Consider the following 21,331-nt stretch of genomic DNA (forward strand, 5'->3'; position numbering starts at 1 on the left):
ACTGGATCTCCAAGTTAACCAAGATGCAAGCATTAAGACTTGGTACAAATTCATAAACAACTTCCAAGTTATTACACAGAAGCTTCTTTCCTGAACAACTCTGTACACATACTTAGCTTCCATGACGCGTTTCTGTCCTAGTGATATCACCACTAAAGATACAGACTTTGCCAGAGGGCAGGTTACCAAAAATAACATCTGAGTCTGAGCTTGCCAGAATAGTCTGTGAAAAGCAGAACACCAAGCTGCAAATTTCCTCCATAGTTAATAGAAAGGAGCAAAAACCAGTAAATGTTTGTGATTGCAAATCAGTAAGAACTACACAAACGACCTTAATTACAAGGAGTTGCCCTCCCTTTGATTTTTCAAACCGAGTTTTAATTAAAATTAAACAACTTATGCAGCAACAAACCAGGACAAATTTAATCTGAAGATGCCTTTTCCAGACAACAACATAGGAGGAGTAATATTACGAGCAACTGATCTGCAGCTCTTATCACAGTAGTTCTCATGAAACATCAGCACAGCTTCTAAATGGGAAAAGTTGTTAGTTGTTGACCTTACCCTCTCTTTCTCTCATAATCATTCAATGAGAAAGGAAAAACACACAAAACCTCGAGTTCTCCTTACATCTTATATGATGCAGAACTCTCAACTGACTTCCCCCATGAGAAATTTATAAATTCTATTCACTTACTTAAGTTGGGAAAAAAAAACTTCACAAATAAGTTTCATATAGCAGGTACCCTAAAAATCTCATTTTGCATATAAAGTGACACAGCTTTCAGAGTCTCCTTCTGTATATCAGATAGGGCTTAATTCTCAGTCCAAGAGTCATATTAGAATAATTCATTTCCTAGCAAACTGCCTTTAAAACCACTTTAAGACCACTAATTGACACTCTTGATAATGGCCTTATTTGTTTTACTGTACTGAAGTATTTGGATTTGGCATCTCTTCTTCATTTTTGAATGTGTTCAAGTGCTTATTTGATGATAATTTCACTCCAAATATTAAATAGTTTTGCACTGTCCCCACCTTATGAAGACTTTTGCTTCAGTTAGAAAACAACGCATCATTAAAACAGTGTAAAAAATACATATGTGTATATAAAGAAGGATATTACAAATTTGTATCATACCAAGTTTCTTCTTAATGGCTTCTAAAATGCTATCAGAGTCTCGCAGCATACAAGGTGTGGTAGTGCAGACCTGGATGTGGTATTTCCCAACAGGTTTACGATTATACATTGTATAGAAGGTTGCTACTTCATACACTCTCATGGGAGGCATTTCTAAAATTTCTGCAACCTATAAATAAGGGGAAAACAGACACTACTGAATTCTCAGAGGGCATCAATAAGGCATTTATGAAATCATTTCAGTCAGGTCACCTTTCTGTATGTGCAGTAACAGAGGCTTTGGTACTCCAAGTAAATAGAAAAATGGTGATGTGTATCAAAGCACAACTTTGTGCACTTTTCTTAAGTGTTAAGAAAAAACACCTGAGTTACTCTGATTGTACTCAATTTTGTCTAAGCACAAGCTCCACTAAGCCAAGGTTTAGCACAGTAAGGAACTCAGGTCAGTCCTCCTCCAGCACCATAAACAGCCTAGTTTCAAGGAGTCAGCTGGATTCCAGCTTTCATTGTCAGCTCCAGCTTGTACCGTACTTGCACTCTTGCTGTATGAATGAATGAACTCATATGAATCTGCCCACACTAACTCACTTCAGCTTTTTATCAAAGGAAACACACAGAGGCAGTCCTACACTCACCTAATTCAGAGACAGCAGGCTGCCTGGGGTACTGTGACAATAGCAGGCCTGGCCCTAAAAACACCACTGACTCACAGCTATCAAATACAGAATGATGCACTACTCCATGAGCCAGTTCTGGTGCAAGTATCCTTCATCTCGTGAACCTGGAAATCTGGCACACTGCTCAGGTTGAGAACTGACTGCATTTCCTAAACGTAGCTGTAATATATTCCAGTACCTATAGCAGACAAGTAACAAGCCAACAGTAACAAGAAAATATTTGGTTACTTTAAAGCCTTGCTTTAAAAGATCATTCCAACATAATACCACTCACAAAATTAACAAACAAGACATCCCATTCAGTAGTGATGGAGATTTGTGGCTTTATCCTATGTAGTAGGAAGAATAGCAGAAAATTTGCCCTTTTATGTGTGTACTTCACTCATACTCAGTAACTTCTGTAATGATCACAACCCTCTTTTAGCTTATCTTGACTGAACTTCAAACATTTCACTTGAAAACTGATATGCCAGCTTGTAACACAAAGTGAGAGTAATTTGTATAAACGGAAAAACTGAATTATTTATTGCTATTTACTGTCACTGTGAAACACTGCAGCTGCTTGCTTTTTTTTTTAAACAATATTAATAGATAATTTGATAAGAAACTAGTCTTAAGGATATTTACTATGAAGCATTATGAAATACTCATTTCAACCACTATATCACTGCATGCTTCGTGGATCTCTCTACAGGCCTAGAGATTAAGTACAATCCTGGCCACGCGTAATGCCACTGATGTAAAGGAGACAAGAAAAAGCACTGTCATCATCATCTTTCTCTTTCCTCCAAATTCAGCAGTGAATGTCTTTCAAGTTTCTGATTCTACTTTCAGGATAATTCTGGGAAGAGCCTGTTTAATTAAGGCCCACATAATTTTTGTTTTGTTCAGTGTCTAGCAGTGAGGTAGCATCACATAAACAGACACAGGAGTTTCATGCATTATTTTTCCTTTTTTTTTTTAGTATAGTCTCAGAGGGAATTCTTGCAATTCTGTGCCAAGTGTAAATTCCTGCATTAGTACACTTCAATTAGAAAAAAACCCAAACAGTTGTATTCTACTATTATGAGTCAGATATTATGCTTGAAAGATAACTCAGCACTAAATACCTTGTTCATTGCTGATATGGGCAACCATCCATGCTGTCTCTGGGCCAGATCTAGCACTGCCATGACAGCTGCAGACTTGTGTCCCCCTGGGTAGTTGCTTATGATTGCTTCTATTCGCTTTTTAAAGATTAAAAAAAAAAACAATCAGTGATAAGCTAAACACAACGTTTGCATATTTATGTTTTTGGTTTCTTTGTCTGCCTACCTTCTTGTTTTCAGGTGTGAACTCAAAGGGAGTATCTGGATTATTCTCAGGACTATCTCTGTGCTTCAGAAGAAGAAAAAAATAGCATTGTCAGGACAGATTTACTGTTCCAAATAATTTTATTAGACAGTTACAGTAGAGTTACTTCATTAAAACTCATTTGATATATTCCAGATAAAAATTTAATAGTACTCAATCATAAATGACTAACCATCTCTGAGAAAGTCATCAGAAACACTCATAATTACTTCATCACTCTTAAAAAAAATAGTAACTTATTCCTGTTATTTCCTATTCAAGTAATTATTTCTTCAGCAAAGCGGTGTTACTTTCAAAACAGACATCTGGGACAGTTGATGCATTTTGGCAATTGCGTTCAAACTCATCACAAGCAGATGTAGGAGTCCTTTAGTTAGTACCTTAATAAACAATAATAGCCTATTTTCCTTTTCTCATAAGACAGAAAATGCCAAAACCTTTAAAGATTACCAAGTATCTTGCTACAAAAATAGAATGGTTGCATGTACTAGTAAGCTATCCTCACATTTTAAAAATTTTTAACGGATTTCAACTTCTTAGATAGATCTCATAGAATCATAGAATGGCCTAGGTTGAAAAGGACCACAATGATCATCGAGTTTCAACCTCCCTGCTATGTGCAGGGTCGCCAACCACCAGACCAGGCTGCCCAGAGCCACATCCAGCCTGGCCTTGAATGCCTTCAGGGATGGGGCATCCACAACCTCCTTGGGCAACCTGTTCCAGTGTGTCACCACCCTCTGTGTGAAAAACAAATTCTGAATCAGAATTCATTGCAAATGGAACAAACAGAACCTTCAAATCATAGTCCCAAAATATGGCATTTTATCATATTACTTGTAAAATGGTCTTCTTAAAAAGGAGCAAATTGAAATCAGTTCTAATTTGTATGTTCAGAAAATACAAATTTGGAAGTGTTGAAAAAAATGACATTTTACGACATCACAATTTTAGTTCTGATCCTTACTCCCTAGAAAAGCCTGTGCAGAACACAAAGTTGCTCATTATGGTATCCTTGACATACCCATAGCTGAGATTAATTACAAACTTTACGCTATTTTCAAACTGGGAACATTTCAAATTAAATGGAAAGTGTACAGAAAAACACAGGCTATACTCAAGGTTTATAACTAAAAGAAATGTATAATCAACTAACAATTATAGCCCTTAAGGAAATATATTTAGGAGGAAGAAAGAAACCTACTTTGACATTCACTCTAATTCTCAAACAATCCAGGGTGATTTTATAATTTCCAAATTACTTTTTCATTTTCTTTTTAAGAACTGAAGGATTTCATGAAAGATTTAACATTGCAAGAAACTGGCAATATGAAAAGATCTATCAGCAGTTAGAATTTGTATGGTTCATAGCTATTCCTAGACTTAGAAATTTTTAACACAGAAAAACTCCAAACCCAAATTCCACTTCTCTCTGGTGTTCCAGTGATTAATTCCCCTGGCTTATCCTGTCCATACGCTCAAGCAAACAGTACTACTGCCACTGTCAAGTTAGAGAACAGGTATCCCTTCTGCAGCTGGGAGCCTTACAAAAAATGCTGTCAGTATGCACTTCTCTATCTAGAATGATTTCCTTTCCCTTAATAACAGGAATTACTGAACAATAACTGATTTGCTTTGAACAGCGTAAGCTGTTTTAAAGTATGAATGTACTGTTCAGGTTGTTTAGAAGATAACATAAAACAACTTTTAGAAAGATGGTTGCCTCTATTTCAGACTGAATATAAGACTCATCTTACGTATTGTTGGCGAGGGTTTTTATCCCAGGCATCCATACAGACTGAAAGGAGCAGTCCTTGAGAGCAGCCCTGCAGAGAAGTACCTGGGGGTCCTGATGGATGAAAAGCTTAACATGAGCCAGCAGTGTGCTCTTGCAGCTCAGAAAGCAAATGGTATCCTGGGCTCCATAAGAAGAGGGGTGGCCAGCAGGGACAGGGAGGTGATTGTGCCCCTTGACTCTGCTCTTGTGAGGCCTTATCTGGAGAACTGTGTCCAGGTCTGGAGCCCCCAGTACAAGAATCATAAGGTTGGAAACGACCTATAAGATCATCTAGTCCAACCGTCTTCTCATTACCACTGCTACCACAAGCTACTAAACCATATCTCGCCTCTCCAACACTGCGAGGGACGGCGACTCCACCACCTCCCTGGGCAGGCCATTCCAGTGCCTGACCACTCTCTGAGAGAAAAAGTTTTTCCTCATGAAGGACAGGGAGCTGTTGGAGAGGATCCAGAGGAGGGCCATGAAGATGATCAGGAGACTGGAGCACCTCCCCTATGAGGACAGGCTGAGGGAGCTGGGCTTGTTCAGCCTGGAGAAAAGAAGGCTGCAGGGTGACCTCATTGCAGCCTTACAGTACCTAAAGAAAGCCTACAAACAGGAGGGGAATCAACTCTTTGAAAGGGTAGATAACTGCAGGACAAGGGGAAGTGGTTTTAAGTTGAGGGAGGTAAGATTTAGGTTGGATGTCAGGGGGAAGTTCTTTACAGGGAGGTGCTGGAACAGGCTGCCCAGAGAGGCTGTGGATGCCCCATCCCTAGAGATGTTCAAGGCCAGGTTGGATGGGGCCCTGGGCAGCCTGGTCTAGTATTAAATGGAGAGGTTGGTGGCCATGCATGTGGCAGGGGGGTTGGAGATTCATGATCCTTGAGGTCCTTTCCAACCCAGGCCATTCTGTGATTCTACCAGCTTCAATAAAAACTCTTAAGAAAGGGACTGATGTGAAATACTTCCAGTCTATTTTTTCCTCCAACTCATAATTTCTTTCCCTTACAGATCTGCTCTAGGTCTTAGCCGCACAGATAATCCATGATTCATTAGAAGTTCTTCCATAACTTAACTTTTCCTTCTCGAATGTGCATGCCTGTTTTATCTCAAGCTGCTGTTTTGCCTTCCATAGTTACTGGACTTATTTGCACTTCAACTCAATTTCTTTAGCAGATGAGTGTATTTGATTAATTCAACACTTCTCTCATTGTCTCAAACACTTACTTCATGTGCATCTTTTCTAAACTGATACCCCTTAAATGCCCCACATACAAATAAGTACAGTAAAGGCTTGATATCTGAATCTACAGGCTGCCACAACTGTCAATTCTGTGCAGGTGAACACTAATGTCACAGCTTTTTGCACGCTAGTTTCCAAAATGGGCTTTGCCTAACTCAGTGCTGTGAACAGTCTGCTAGAGCTTATAGTTCTAGACCTTCTGGGCTGTTACAAATCTGTCAATCACACATTCCCTCATTTTCCATTTATCCATGTGACATGATTTATCTGGGACTTCCACTAGCTGATTAGCTCCAAAATTATAAGGGTGCTTTCCTGCCTTTTTTAGGATACAGATTGTGGAGAACAAACTCAGACTTAATAAAACGTACATTACATTGAATCCAGAAGAGCTGAGGCTGGCAGTGCCCAACCGTGGCTCCAGCAGGGCCACCCAGAGCAGGCCCACATCAAGATGGCTTCTGAAGATCTCCAGAGATGAGACATCACAGCCTCTGAGCAACCTGTGCCAGTGCTCCTTCACCCACACAGCACAGAAGTGCTCCTGGTGTTCAGAGGGAACCTCCTGTGTGCCACTGAAAAGAGCATGGCTTTGTCTTCCTTACATTCTCCTGTCAGGCATTTAAATATACTCAGATGTCTTCAACAGTTCCAGCTCTCTAAGGCCTTCCTCATATAAGAAATGATCAAAAAAAGAAAATATATTAAGTCTTCCTCCTGTACACAGAAGTACAAACAATTATGTAAGTATCAGCTAAAGCTGTTTCCTGAAAACCAAGGCCAAACTCAATCCAGGACCACCAGGTCCTTCTCTGTAGAGCTCCTTTCCAGCAGATCATCTCCTATCCTGTACTGATGCATATGGTTATTCCTCCCCAGGTGTAGGACTCCACACTTGTTCTTGTTGAATCTCATCAGGTTCCTCCCTGCCCAGCTCTCTAGTCTGTCCAAGTCTTGTTGAATGGCACCACAGCCTTCAGGTGTGTCAGCAAATCCTCCCACCTTTGTATCATCAGCAAACTTGCTGAGGGTGAACTCTATTCCTTCATCCTGGTCATTGATGAAGACGTTGAGCAAGACCAGACCCAGCACCAACCCCCAGGGAACACCTCTAGTTACAGGCCTCCAAACAGACTCTGCACCACTAAGAACAACCCTCTGAGCTCTGCAATTTACCTTGCTACCCACTCATCTATCCCACGTCTTCTAAGTTTCATAAGATGGATGTTGTGAGAGATGATGTCAAACACCTTGCTGAAGCCAAAGTACACAAAGTCCACTGCTCTCCCGCCAACTACTGAGCTAGTAATGACATCATGGGAGGCTATGAGGTTGATCAAACGTGATTTGCCCTTGGTGAATTCATGTTTACTACTCCTGATAATAAAGTAACTAGAATAATCCAGTTTTCATGTATACTACAAAAAAAGTTGGTATATAACCTAAAACAAACCTGACAATTGATATATGCCCTGTGGTAAACATGGCTTAAGTGCCTATGAACCAAAATGAAAAAATTGTATCATTTGCAGGCAAGAGGACGTTTAAGATTCTTATAAGTTTGTATCAAATCAGCAATAAAAAGAAATTTATCACTTCTTTTCCAGTGAGAAAATACCCTATATTCACTATTGTAGCAGAACTCAAGATACAAACCTCCCCTAAATAAAGAATGGTGTAAGTGCTCTTAGATCTAAGTATTTCACTGAACATCATCACAAGCTAAGCAGTAACATAGCAGTTCTCAAACCTCCTGTACTGAATAGCTCTGTGACAAAGTCCACATCAATGCAGTTGATGTGTTGAGGAATCTGGGCTCTTGTGCTGATGGCCAGAAAGTAACAAAATATAACAGCTAAGGTTTAGCTGTTACAGAGGATGAAGACAGTAAAAGTCAAGGGCAGAGATGGTATATGTGAAGAAAATATAACTATTGTAAATAAAAGCATTTTTGAAAGTAGCCATCAGAAATATGGTAGATTTGGATTTTCAACTTTCTTAGGCTGAGTGCAAATAATCCACCTCGTTTAAAATTTGACATATTCTTTCTGGAAGTGCGATACAGTTGCCTGTGATGGTACCAACTGCATTTAATGATTCAGTCATCTCCCCTTGGCTGTTTCAGAATCAGCATTCTTTGCAAAAACAAAACCAGGGTGCTCCTATGTAAACTGACATACAAAGAAGACCATCACAACAGGAGGTTGGAATTTCTCCCAGGTACACCCACAATTCCTCCACAATCACATTTTAACAACTTTTGACATGGCAGAAATCACAACATCTTCAGTATCTTTCAGTAACTAAAGGAGAAAGAAGGAGTAAGAAAGAAGGGGACAGGCTCTTTAGCAGGGTTTGTAGTGATACCACAAGAGGAAAAGGGGAGGTTTAGATTCAATACAAGGAAGTTTTTTAAGATAAAGGTGGTGAGGCACTGGAACAGGTTGCCCAGAGGGTGATACCCCATCCCTGAAGACATTCAAGATTAGGTAGGACCAGGCTACAAGCAACCTGATCTACCTTGTATGTGTGCTGGGGACCTGTACCTGCCCTAGAGACAGTTGGACTAGATGATCTTAAAGATCCCTTCCAACTCAAACCATTCTGTGATTCTATGGTCTTCTTGTGATATTCTAGAAAATAAAGTATTTATGTTCCCTCCTCCCCAAAATCTGGAAAAAAACAGTCTTGAAATTTCTTGTGTTTAATTACATCTGAAATTTGCTCTGAAGATTTTAGCTGTAGTTAGGGCAAACAATAACATTGACACAGAATGACATACAGCTATCTTCCTCCCATAGCCTTATACTTTATAAGAGAACAAACATTCCATCACAAAAACAAACAAGCCCACCACCCCACAATTTTCTATGCTCTTCTAGAAAAAAAATATATATCTGATGGGGAATAAAAATACGAAGAGTAGAACATAATATTAAATAAAACGGTTAGAAATCATAAGCTTACTAAAGCACAAAACTTTTCTACCTGCCTTTTGCTATTTCCGTGCTCCCCCCTCCAGCAAATCATTAACACAGTAAGATAAATCTTGCAAAAAGCTGAAGAATTTACAAAGCCATCTAGCATCATACTCCAAACACCAACCTTCATTGGTGTGCCAAGGACACCTTTTGCCTTCTTCACCCACCTCAGACTACTCTTTAGGTTTCCTAACTTGTCAGCCTACACTCATGTTTTCTGTAACTTCTTGAGTATCAGCTCTCACTCCATAAATTACCAATGCCTGCTCAGGGTTCTGAAAAAGCATACAAAGCATGTACTGTAACCTCATTAACTTCATCCAAAGTGAAAGCTGTGGAGACAGCTGCAGATAGATCAGAAAACCAATCCATCTGAAAACACAGAACATCTGCTTCCAACAAATCAGTTGATTCTCCAGTACAGTGCTGATTTCCAATAAATAGAGGAAAAACAGTAAATGTGAACTTTTGAATAGTTGTTGAACTGAATTCTAGGTACAGCTTTGAATGCAGCAGAGTGGAAGAGAACACTCCTCTCAGAGATGCTTCAGATTCTCTTCAGAGGTAAACAGACAATATAGCTGCTTTACGTGTTTGTATACACACTCTTTTATTTATGCAATTGCTGTTACTTTTTGTATGTATAACAGTAATGTCTAATTGCCTCAGTGATGAGTCACTACTCAACTTATTGTATGTCATAAAGCATGAACAACAACTGCACTTTTCAGCAGCTAGTGAAGGTGGCCAGACATAGACCTATGGGTAATTCTGTGGCAAACTGCAGAAGCCAAGAAACTGTTAGAGTTAGTTTAGAGTATCAAGTTACAAACTAAATTAATTTCAATTGAAAAAAAAAAAAAAAAGAAAACAACTGTTTTGTGATAAGTTTAAACAAAAATCAAACATTACACAAATAAGAAATCACACAGAAATGATGCTAGCATTGCTAGTACATTAGTTTTCACTACATAAAATAGGAAACATTATGCCAAGACCTACAATACAATCTTTTGACAACATATCACAACTCTAATATGAATTATAGAATCATAGAATTACTCAAGTTGGAAAAGACCTTAAAGATTGCCCAATTGCAACCTAACCATACTGCCCTAAGTTGCACCCACCAGAAACCTCTAGGAGAATAAGAAAAGCATATGCTAACCCCTTGTTATACATTCCCTTTCCAGCAAGGTAGAAGATGACTTACCACAAATAAGGCTCCTCCACTTGAACTGCATGCTGGTGTTCTATGTAAGTAACGGATTTGTCTCATCTACAAACAAAACAAAGTTGATGGTGTTGATGACCTATAATTTGCATACCCTTTTTCAGAATCAGTTTGAGTTCTATTTTAGTTGTAAGCCATTCATTATTTTGCCATCCCTAATCAGTTTAAATCAGATCAAGAGAAGAATACAATGAGCTCTACTGTACTGCAAGAGAGCATATTTACTACACTGCTTGAAACAATCAAGGTGTATTAAGAGAATTTAAAGGACTGAAGTCCAAACTGGTAAATGTTCCACCAGTTTGAATACAAATCCTCATCAAATGCTCTATGAAGAATTTTTCAGTTTGTTACCCTGTACCATTGGTGAGCCAAACATCTGGCAAAGGTATCAGCAGTACTGAGGCTTTTCTCACGTACACATTACTACAGCTCTCTGCTGACTAAACAGTTGACATCAGACAAAAGGAGACACACAAGACTGAGCACCTTAAATACAAGAAGAGAGATCCATAAGCAAGTCACTCTCACTTTTTATCGTCTCTGCCTGGATCTGCTTTAAAAGGAGCCTAAGCTCCTTTTAAAAAAATCCCTTCTGCTGTAAAAGGAGCCTAAGCATTACATGGCCCCACCTGCCATGCGAGGCAGTGGTTTCCCCTGTCACACCATCACTCCTGCAGGCTGGGTGGAAGTGTCGTGCAGCCTTATAGATATTTTGCATGCACCCATCTCCCCTTTGCTCTCCAGTTCTGGCTCGCCTGAGAGCATCAGGCAGGAAAACAACTCGCTGCCTGCTGCTGTCAGAGGCCAAAAGGCACTCTTGTATCCCCAAATAACCGTACTGCAGATCACCCCCGCATTCCTTCTAAAGTGAACTGCCCCAGCCCGAGCGCTCACAGGCAGCCACATGATACTCAACACTCAGGCAAAAGCCTCCGGGCGCAAGGAGAGCACAGTGAGAACGCGCCCGAGGACTGGACCACAGGCCGGAGCGCAGCCCTCGCACCGAGCGCTCCATCCCCGAGGCCAGGCCTCACCGCCCTCCCCTGTGAGGGCAGCGCCGAGACCCCGCCCGCGGCCTCCCGCACCGCGCGGCCGGCCGGCCTGCCGCAAGGCCGCACCCTGCAACCGCCCCCTTACCGAGCGCGCGGCCGCGGCCCGCAGAGCAGCGCAGAGGAACATGGCGGCAGCAGCGAAAGGCGGCCCAGCCCGGCCCTCTCCTTGAAGCCTGCGGTGCCCTCCGCGCAGCCACAAGGAGAGCGACGCTGCGCATGCGCCAGCACCGCCTGCGCGCGCCTGTCTGTTGCGGCCGTGGCTTGGCGGATTTGCGCTGTGGTGCTGGACTGGGGGGGAAGGGGGCGGCTGGGGGAGTAAGCGGCTGGGAAGTGCTTAGGCAGTGCTTGGGGTTTGTCAGCTGTACTCACAGGAATTCAGTGTTAGATCCGTCCCTCGTTTATTCTTGACAGAATCACAGCGGTTGGAAGGGTAGTGGTTTTAAACTGAGGCAGGGGATGTTGAGGATAGATATTAGGAGGCAGTTTTTCACCCAGAGGGTGGTGACACACTGGAACAGGTTGTCCAAGGAGGCTGTGGATGCGCCATCCCTGGAGGCATTCAAGGCCAGGCTGGATGTGGCTCTGGGCAGCCTGGTCTGCTGGTTGGCGACCCTGTATATAGCAGGGGGGTTGAAACCAGATGATCGTTGTGGGTTTTTTTCACCCCAGGCCATTCTATGATTCTATGATGTCAACAGATCAAATTCCCTGCTAAAGCACATACCCATAGGTGGCACAGGCAGGTGTCCAGAGAGGTCTTACATGTCTCTGTAGAGGGAGATTCCACAGCCTCTCTGGGCAGCCTGTTCCAATGCTCCAGCAGCCTTACTGCAAAGAGGTTCTTCCACACGTTAGTACAGAATTTCCTATGTTCAAGTTTTAGGCCATTACTGTTTGTCCTATTGCTATGCACCACCAAGAAGAGCCTGACCTCATCCATTTGCCTCCCACCTCCCGTTAGGCATTAAAACAGACATATCTGTAATAAAATAGGGAAACATTTCAGGATCTCTCATGAGTTTTTTTTGGTTTTCAGACTTCCTATCTTCCCAGCTTGGTTGATTGGGATATATAATATTTGGACCATATGTATCTATGTTTTGATCTCCCTTGGTCAAAAAAAAAGCAATACTAAACATTTTATTGTCTTTGTTTTCATTTTCATTTTGCAGTATAATACAGTACAAATATTGGAACTGAAAAAAAAAAAATAATAACTGGTTCTTCCTTGGTTAAAACAAGTTGTTAGAAACATTGAAGACCCAGTAATGTTGAGATCTTCAAGTGAAAAATGCAGAATTATTCCTTTCACTACAAAGAAAATCCATGTATTTCAAATAATAATTCAGAAGAAAGTATTTTATACCATTGAGTACTCAAGAGCTGTAGATTTGCCAAGCATCAGCTGGTATACTGACATCTCTTAACATATCTTCTGATGTACTTATTTAAGACTGTGATAGTGATAAAAGAACATATATTACTTACGGTCATTGAATGTTAGGTGTATTTTCAGTTGCATAGTTTTCAAAGACAGACCACTCATTTTCTGTGTTTGGTAGTAATGTAAGTTATGGCCAAGCTACATATTCAGGAATCCCATTTCTGCTTTGTTCATAGAGATTTTCATCTGTTTTATCTCTATGAACAATATCGTATCTACACATCATTCTGTGAATATACTAATCTCCATAGATACAATGAAAATAAAGTGATCATATTAGATGGCATGTGCTTACATCACTTATGAATACCTTGAGCTGGAAAATGAAAAGACTGATTCCACCATCCTTCCTCCCTCCACCCAGGTTGTTAATCTTGTAAAGACTCCAGCCAAGGTGCCGGGGAAATATGGCCTGTCATGGGAGATGCAGTTCTGTCCCTAGACAGAATGAAACACTGACCTCAGAGGAAGTGACTAAGGACAGATGGTACTGAAACAACATTGTCTAGATCACTTTAAAAAAAGAAAAACATTTAGGTTTTATTTGAAATGTAAGAATTATTTTTCCTTACTAATGAAAACATGAAAGCTTTCTAGTGGATGAAGTGGCAGAGCCTTCTAATTTAATACAAATTAAGTGGTGGAGTCCCCATCCTTGGAGGTATTTAAGAGACATGTAGACGTGGCACTAAGGGACGTGATTTAGTGTTGGGACTCTGTAGGGTAGGTTGGCACTTGGGCTTGGTAATCTTGGTTTTCCAGCTTAGATGATTCTGTGATTCTATATCCTCCTTCCCTCTGCGGAGGAAATTCCCCTGCACTCTGTCCTGTACTGTGGTGCTCAGTGATGCAGCCTTATTAAATTCACTTCCTCGTATGTTGCCCAGTGAAAATCTATTTACCTATAATTCACTGTGGCAAAAATTGTAATCTCTAGTTGACAATATGAGTATCAAGCATTCTCTATTTGTTCTTTATGACGTTTTTCTTCATCTAAAATGCTAATGAACTTTTTTTTTTCATGTGCTTATTTCTGTGGGATGACCCTTTTTAATTCATGTGAGCATTCAGAAAGGCAAGATAAGCTACACTAGAATAGACTGAATTTTATTAAAATAGTTTAATCATTACATTATGGGTTTGTACTGCTAAAAGACCCAGATATACAGGCATAAACATATACATGTATATATTTGGCAACTGTTAATGTAATTTAACAGAATACTTTCCATTTGCACGAAGCAACTAGAATGCAGTACTAACTGGTGAGATTACCTCCTTTTACATTTGGGTTCACTGTAATCAGTGGTTGTCTTACTACTCCTTCTCTTCCTCAAAGCTGAGAGTTGCTACCAACATTTGTAATTTAAGTACTATTGCTGGTAGTTCATAATTTTGTTGATTTGTTTTCACTAATTACTCGATCACTTTTAAACCTCACTTCTGTGCTCATCTTATACTCTGAGATGAATTCTTCAAACACTGCAAAAACAGGCTGAAACAGAGCAAGTATCATGGTGCAGCAATGTTCAGGAACAGATTACAGATTCTGTTGCTAAGCCAAATTTTTAGATCCTGTTGAGAATCTGCCCTAGGCATACGGTCTAAGAATAGCGAAGGCTGTGTATAATTAGAACCAGGGACTGTTCCTGTGCAGATAAATTTATAAACATTTACTTGTACAATATAAATTGTAAATACATGATCACAGTCATTTATTAATTACCAGAGTTAGCCCAGCATGCGTTTTTCAGTTGGACTTCAAGAGTGTGTCAATAGAATAGAAACAAATGCATTTGGAAGCATTTGTGGTTTAAACTCAGTCTATTTATCAGATGGCAATACTAAAAAAATAAATGAGAAACAGCATGACCTTGAAGGGGAGTCCAGCATCTGCAGATTTGCCCTCTGGCTGTGTGCATTCCGTCTTCTGCACACTGAAGTGAAGCGCCAAGCACTGTCCACTCAGTCATCATCACAAAGCACGCACGTGTAACTACTCACACGGACAGCAATACCCATGAGGGTCTTCTTTGGACCACAGCTATGCTAGACAACTCCTTTTCCAGAATGACCTGTTAATAAGAGAAGCTGCACGAAGGGAAAAAACTCCCTGTGTTTACTGTTCTGATAAGGGTCTGGAAATTCAGCAGGTGTGCATCCTGTGGCCTCACAAGCTCCAATTGCATGCACTGTTACAGAAGAGATGGAGAATGCTATCATTTGCTGCAAATATAGACTAGATAATTATTCTTGCAATCAAATAATTATTTACCATGTCATCAAACTTCTTTATTGGTGTATGTGTTATGCCAAATAATTGCTGTCAGGCTTTTGTTTCAAATGGAGGCATAGTAGGGACATTTAGTGACTATTACTCTACTCTGCATCTTGCAATACAAAAATAAACAAATCAGCTTTAATTAATCTTCAAACCATTAGTCAAGTACAGGTGTTTGACGTATAATTTCTGACACTCAAAAGCAGTACTTCCAGCCATAGCAGTGCAAGTAGTATTCACCAATCTTCCTTGAAAACATTATATTTTAACTATTTTATGATAAATGGTCCAGTACTAAATAATATTAACAGTAAGCAACTTGCAGTGTGGAGATTGTTAATGCTAACAAGTCATTTGAAGAGATTCTCCTGAAAACAGGTCATCTGGAGAGAAAAGAAATACCATCAAATGGTATCACAGACTTCTAACCACATTAAAAAACCTTCAATCAACTCTTCAACTCTACTGTCAACTGTGAAAAAAAAAAAAGACAGGAAGGAAGGAAAGAAGGAAGGAAAAGGAAGAAAGGAAGGAAAAGGAAGGAAGGAAGGAAGGAAGGAAGGAAGGAAGGAAGGAAGGAAGGAAGGAAGGAAGGAAGGAAGGAAGGAAGGAAGGAAGGAGGGAGGGAGGGAGGGAGGGAGGGAGGGAGGGAAAACATGGAAAAAGAAAAGGGTATTAAGATCTTTCTAAAATTTCAGCACCATACACTAGTAGGTATATATTTAACCAGTACAGTGTTCTATTTTAGAAAGTGTGAAAACCTGGGGGCAAACAGAAGAGATCATATTCAGTAGTGGAGACGGAAAAAAACTGGAAAAAAAACACTCTCCATTGCAAGACTCACATTTCAACACTCTGCAAAAACCTGGCTTATTTATCCAACAGTCCTTTGGATGAAAATAATTTTGCTGTCCTTGCGATAGTTTAGATTTGATTCATTAATAATTCACATGTACCACAGAATATGATCTAAGACCCATTTCCAAAGCAAAATAGAAGCAAGGCAAACAATGAGAAGCCTGCTCATTCAATACGCCTCAGAACTGTAAATAATACAATATCTAATTATTAAATAATAATTATTATTTATTATAAGGAGCTCTTCCAACAAAAGATGACTATATGGGTTGTGGGAAGGTTTTACATGGAGGTGACTCAGCAAAGCATTTTTCGTTAGAGAAGCAACTGTGGAAGGACTGAGAATGGAAAGAAAATGGGAAGTATTGTGGAACAAGAAAAAAAGAAACAACTCTACAGCAAATGCAGTGGCTTAACCACAGCACTGAACAACTATTGAGAACCACACTGGAAGTGAGCACCAGAGATTAATGCTGTAGGGGGAGGCTGTCCAGAATGGCAGTAACCCTCACTATACCATAAAAACCTGGAAGGTGTAGTGCATGTTACAGCATCTGAAAAGACACTTCTGAAGAAGGGGCACAGCACTACCACAGATAACCAGCTGTATCTGTGCTGGTGGAAAGTGATACAGTTCCACTGGAGGAGAAGGAACTAAAGTGATTTTCCTTATCTGACAACCTGCTCGTTGGTTTGTAAGATATGAGCTTTCATGGCCAATTGACATGTTTCAGTTCTTTTGTTCATGATCACTTTGCTTCCATGGCTTGTGTGCTACAGATGGCAAACTTGTGTCTCTCTTTATATTCACGCAGAGTAAATGGTATCAGTACCAATGAACAGTGGAGAAAAATGATGAAAATAAGGTCAAGAAGTATTGTGTACCTAATATGGGTAAAATGCTTGCATCCTTTATACAGTATTCTCTGCGTGAGCAAGGAAGGTTTGCATTAGCTGTGAGGCCGTGAACTCAGTGAAACAGTGATACATGGTGCAGCCAGTTACTTCATTTTATATCATAAAGTCTAAGATATATTTAAAAGTAATAACATCTGTGCTTAAATTCATAGTGGGCTTCCTTCATAATACAATCTGTTCTGTATACAGGTGGCATTTCATAGGATTAGCAACAACATGCAGTATGTTTTACTTTATTTTAAGATGTCCTTTTAATGACACATTGCACTATATACAATGTGCCTGCACAATACGTACAGTCCTATATGTAGTTTTAGTGTTACTAGGGTCTCTTGGGCAAGCCCACAGTATAATTTGAAACACTCTTCAACCAATAGATTAAGAGATGATGAAAGATAACTCAATGGTGTTAGTATTTGCTCAAAGGCTTTGTGCAATCATTTATGTCCGTCAATTATATTAATACTTTCTGCAAATTGCAAGGGCAGTTGTTTCAATATGCTGTAGATGTTTAAACTTTACCTTTCTGTGGAAGTGCATTTTATACTATGTATCAAAGTGGAAAGTTGTTTAAGTTTTAAAAGAATCCCTGAACTTTATACCTTCATTTCCACTACTCGCATTAGTTAGAAATATGTAACAATCATATAGATGTGCCCAAGGGGTTATTTGTCCTGGGAATGAAATAATCATACATGGTATATGATTAAGACTTTGCTATCCAAAGATTGTTTTTTCAAACACGATTAGGAATTATTATTTTTATTTTACAGACAGGAAAATGTGAGGTAAACATGCACTGACCACTGGGCAGTCCAAAGAAATCTGCTGGTCTGTGGGCTGTGTCCATGCACCATGCTTTTATTGTAGTCTGAGAGAAACTCTGTTCCCAGAGATCAGCCCCAGGCTGCGGCATGGAAAGGGCACTAGGAACAAATTATTTCTAATTAAATGATTAATAGAAATGGATGAGGAGTGAATGTGTTCATACATAGTATTAGATACTTAAACACCCAGGCTAGGAACATGCGCTCCTGTATATGTCTGAGTCTCTCCTATGTGTAGAGCATGCAAAAGCTATAAGGAATAACAACCACCAAATCAATTCAATTCTACATTTTCCATTGCTTCTGTATTCAGGTTAATTTAAACTGAAGAATGCTGTGATGTGTAAATAAGTAAACTGTTGTAAGAGACGCTGCTTTTCTCTTCAACTATGAAAAACTGGTTTGACTTCCATTGGCATCTCCTGACTTTCTCATGTTAATCATCTGTGAAGTGCAAACACCAGTCGGAAAAGAGATCCGCATCTTTCAGCATCAGCTTTGAACTTTCTTTATTCAAAAGGACAGCTAGAATTGTAATTAGGTACAGCTAGTCTTCATTATTTAGCTCATTTATTATTTATTTATGTCTTTTCCCACAGTGCCCGTGAATCTCACATCTTGTGCTGACAGAGATGGGAGCCCGAGTGTTCTGTTTGCTTCCACAAGCTCCAGGTAACATAGCAGTCACAGTGGCATGACCCTTGATTCATAAACTGGGATTAGAGTGCTAAGCAAATGCAAATGAAATTGCAGCCCGTAGCATCCCAAGAAAAAAATGAATTATGAATACACTCTCTACATTTTAGTCAAGCAAGAAATGAGCCCCCACGCTCACAGTTACTACCTGAATGTATTGTAATTCTTGTCACTGCCCCACAGCAGTCTCTCCCTGCCTCATGCTGGGCAATTTTTTTTTTTTGGGGGGGGTCATTTTGTGGGTACATTTTATAAGCAAGTTCTTCAGGTCTTCTAGGGAACAAGAAAGGCAGCTATAATTTTTAGTGGAGATAAAAGCAGGAAGGACATAATGGTATAAGGATTGGGGCCAGTTCTTTGTAAGCTCCTGACAGTCTGTGTATTTCAGGTTTGGATTTTTGGACTTTTTTTCACAAAAATCATGTATGACCTAAATGGTGACATCTTCAGTAACAGGGTGCTTTGCCTTGCTGTACTCTTCAAGAAAGAAATTTATTCTGCAACATGCAACTTTCATCTTTCTGAGATGCTTTCCTCCTTGAATCCTTATCTGTGAAGGACTAGCAGAAGGAAAGGCAAGAACTTGAAAACACCCTGGTGGGTTTTGAGAGGGTGAGGTTAAAGTGGAGTATAATAGAATTGTTAAATAGTTAAAGTTTCAGCAGTGCTTTTTTTTATTTGTTTTATTCTAAAGAGACTAACTAAAGATTTAGACTACAAATTGACTTAGAATGAGGGCAGTGCAAAAAAAGGAAACCAGTGACCTACTTAAAAGAAATTAAAATGCAATAAACCTCTTGGGGTTGAGGTTACAAAAAAAAAAACCAAAAAAACCTCATAACAAAATAAACCTAACACAATGAATGTGTGCATGAAAGGAGACAACATCTTCATTTCTTCCCTACAGGCAGCAAAATTCTACCAGCAGAATCTGACTCCTAGTCAAATTATTATTATGCAGTTATTACTATGCGCTTTGTAGGGATATTTTTACTTTGCCCAGACTTTTAGGTCACTGACTTTCTAATGTGTTAGTATGTAGTCTAAAAACAGATGATTCTCACCCTAAAAGGTATCCCAGGGCACAAATAAGTTTCTGCCATCTTTGTTTATTATCCTGTTTATTGAAACAGTTACACTGTATTTCAATAGTATTTGCTGGTTTTTATCTTTTGTTTGTTTGGGTCTTTGGTTTTATAATTTGCTTTTGCATAGTCCTCATTCTGGAAGACCAGAATATCTTTTTCATTTCTCCTTTTGCCTTGGATGGTCAAATCTTTGAAAGTAATTAAGTCTGCTGGGAACAGACAGGCTAATTTGACATCTCTGTGGATCTCTAGATCCAGCTGTTTCCACACGTTGATACCCGTACTGAAACAAATGGCTGCCCTGTTGACAGGAGTGTCCCGGTGCACAGATTCTGCTTACTGCATGAGAGCCTCTCATGGCTGTGTCCCCTGCAGGCTCACACCTTTCCAAGATCCAGCACCAAACCCGGTTGACAGTAGTGTGACTGTGCCAGAGCCTGTGCCATTCTTTCACCACAAACGGTGTTGTGTGACTTAACATCACCACACTGGGACAGAAAAAAGAAACAATGCACCAGACTCAAAGGCCATCTCCCTGCTTCCACCAGGCAGCAGCCAGACCTCAGCTGCCACTTTTGCTCCTCCACCTTACATGGTATCCAGTTTTAACACTGGCCCACCACAGCAGGACCTTCCCCTGCTCCCACAAGGATCAGAGCAGCAGGATCTTTGGGCCCTCCTTACCTCATCCCTTAAAATGGCCATGCTGATAGGCACCTGATAGGCAGCCCCTGGCAACCTTGTACTGCCCAAATTTCATGTGCAACTCTAACAGGGCAGGTGATGGGCTGGCACCCTAGTGCCAGACCCACGGCAAGCAGTGGGGACAAGAGCAGTTACAATTTCATAAGTTGAGAGGTCATAGGTAGATGCTTCTGGAAAGATATTTGAGTACTAGACCTTCTCCATTGTCATATCCTTTAATTTATTTATTTATCTATTTATTTATTTAATGGTTCTGGAAATAAAATGTTTGAATAATGAACTTGTCAGTTGTCACATCCTTTTAGTCATTCATTCATTCAGGTAGAATTTTGTCTCTCAAAATGATGTAGAAGCAATGGTTCTAATATCAATTTGATAATTTTCTGTAAGGATCAAGATCTAGATTCTTAGCTCTAGAGACAGACAAAGAAATAACAACAGTAACTGTTTATTTCAAGAGATAGCTTCCCTTATGAAGCCTTATAAGCACTTCCTGACTCATAAAGCTATCAAGCATGAGTTTTGCAATGACAGTGTTGATCCCATCCTAGGGAAAACTTTTCAGTATTTTAGGAAGTCAAAAGATCATGTTAGAGATGCAATAGATTGCCAGTGAGTGATATCTTGTTGACAGGCAATCAGAGTGTGATTCTCCTTGCAACACACAGAGGATATCAGGGAAAACAGCATTGAAATTAACAGTATAGCCAGATAAATGAGTCAAAGCAATCTTGCTATACAAGATCACTTTTCTGCACATTAAGCAGAAGATGAACAGCTGTTTGGGCTGTTATATAACCCTATTATATATTACTATGTAACTGATAACAGTTGCTAGGGTATTGGGTAAATCCTGATCCCAATGTCAGCCTCAACAAGAAGAAGAAATTTCTAGCCCCTGAATCAAAATGTTAATTCCTGAGAGCTTAGGTAGGAAAGCTTCAAGCACTATTTGTGGCCAAAACCTCAGAAAACGAGCCTTGTTGGGAACAAAACATAAAGCAAAACACTGTCCATTCATGCATTTTTGTATGCAGCTGACTTACC

The 21,331-nt window shown here is 39.9% G+C and overlaps 1 protein-coding gene and 1 long non-coding RNA gene across 6 annotated transcripts in view; one reads left to right on the forward strand and one right to left on the reverse strand.

The window, feature by feature from the left end:
- Nucleotides 1-11,711, reverse strand: part of NDUFV2 (NADH:ubiquinone oxidoreductase core subunit V2) — a 16,183-nt gene extending 4,472 nt beyond the window's left edge. The window contains exons 1-5 of one of the 3 annotated variants that reach the window (XM_031588948.2): nucleotides 11,553-11,711; nucleotides 10,392-10,457; nucleotides 3,133-3,195; nucleotides 2,928-3,044; nucleotides 1,142-1,310 (exon numbers count right to left, since the gene is read on the reverse strand). In XM_031588948.2, the coding sequence (XP_031444808.2) occupies nucleotides 1,142-1,310; nucleotides 2,928-3,044; nucleotides 3,133-3,195; nucleotides 10,392-10,457; nucleotides 11,553-11,594 (457 nt within the window). In that variant the 5' untranslated portion in view covers nucleotides 11,595-11,711. Of the gene's footprint in view, nucleotides 1-1,141; nucleotides 1,311-2,927; nucleotides 3,045-3,132; nucleotides 3,196-10,391; nucleotides 10,458-11,309; nucleotides 11,497-11,552 lie in introns of those variants that run through there. The other 2 variants (XM_031588951.2, XM_031588949.2) reach the window with 2 other exon arrangements.
- On the forward strand, nucleotides 11,668-20,524 carry LOC116226200 (uncharacterized). 3 transcript variants are annotated; one of them, XR_016465106.1, is made up of 4 exons: nucleotides 11,668-11,747; nucleotides 13,276-13,398; nucleotides 18,395-18,467; nucleotides 18,880-20,524. It is a non-coding gene; the product is annotated as an uncharacterized LOC116226200 (long non-coding RNA). The 3 variants fall into 3 exon arrangements; XR_016465105.1 differs by having other exon boundaries at nucleotides 11,736-11,897; nucleotides 18,942-20,524; XR_016465104.1 differs by having other exon boundaries at nucleotides 11,737-11,897.
- Nucleotides 20,525-21,331: the final 807 nt, after the last annotated feature.

This window comes from Phasianus colchicus, chromosome 3, assembly GCF_987193195.1.
Source record: "Phasianus colchicus chromosome 3, bPhaCol1.hap1.1, whole genome shotgun sequence".
Lineage (NCBI taxonomy): Eukaryota > Metazoa > Chordata > Aves > Galliformes > Phasianidae > Phasianus > Phasianus colchicus.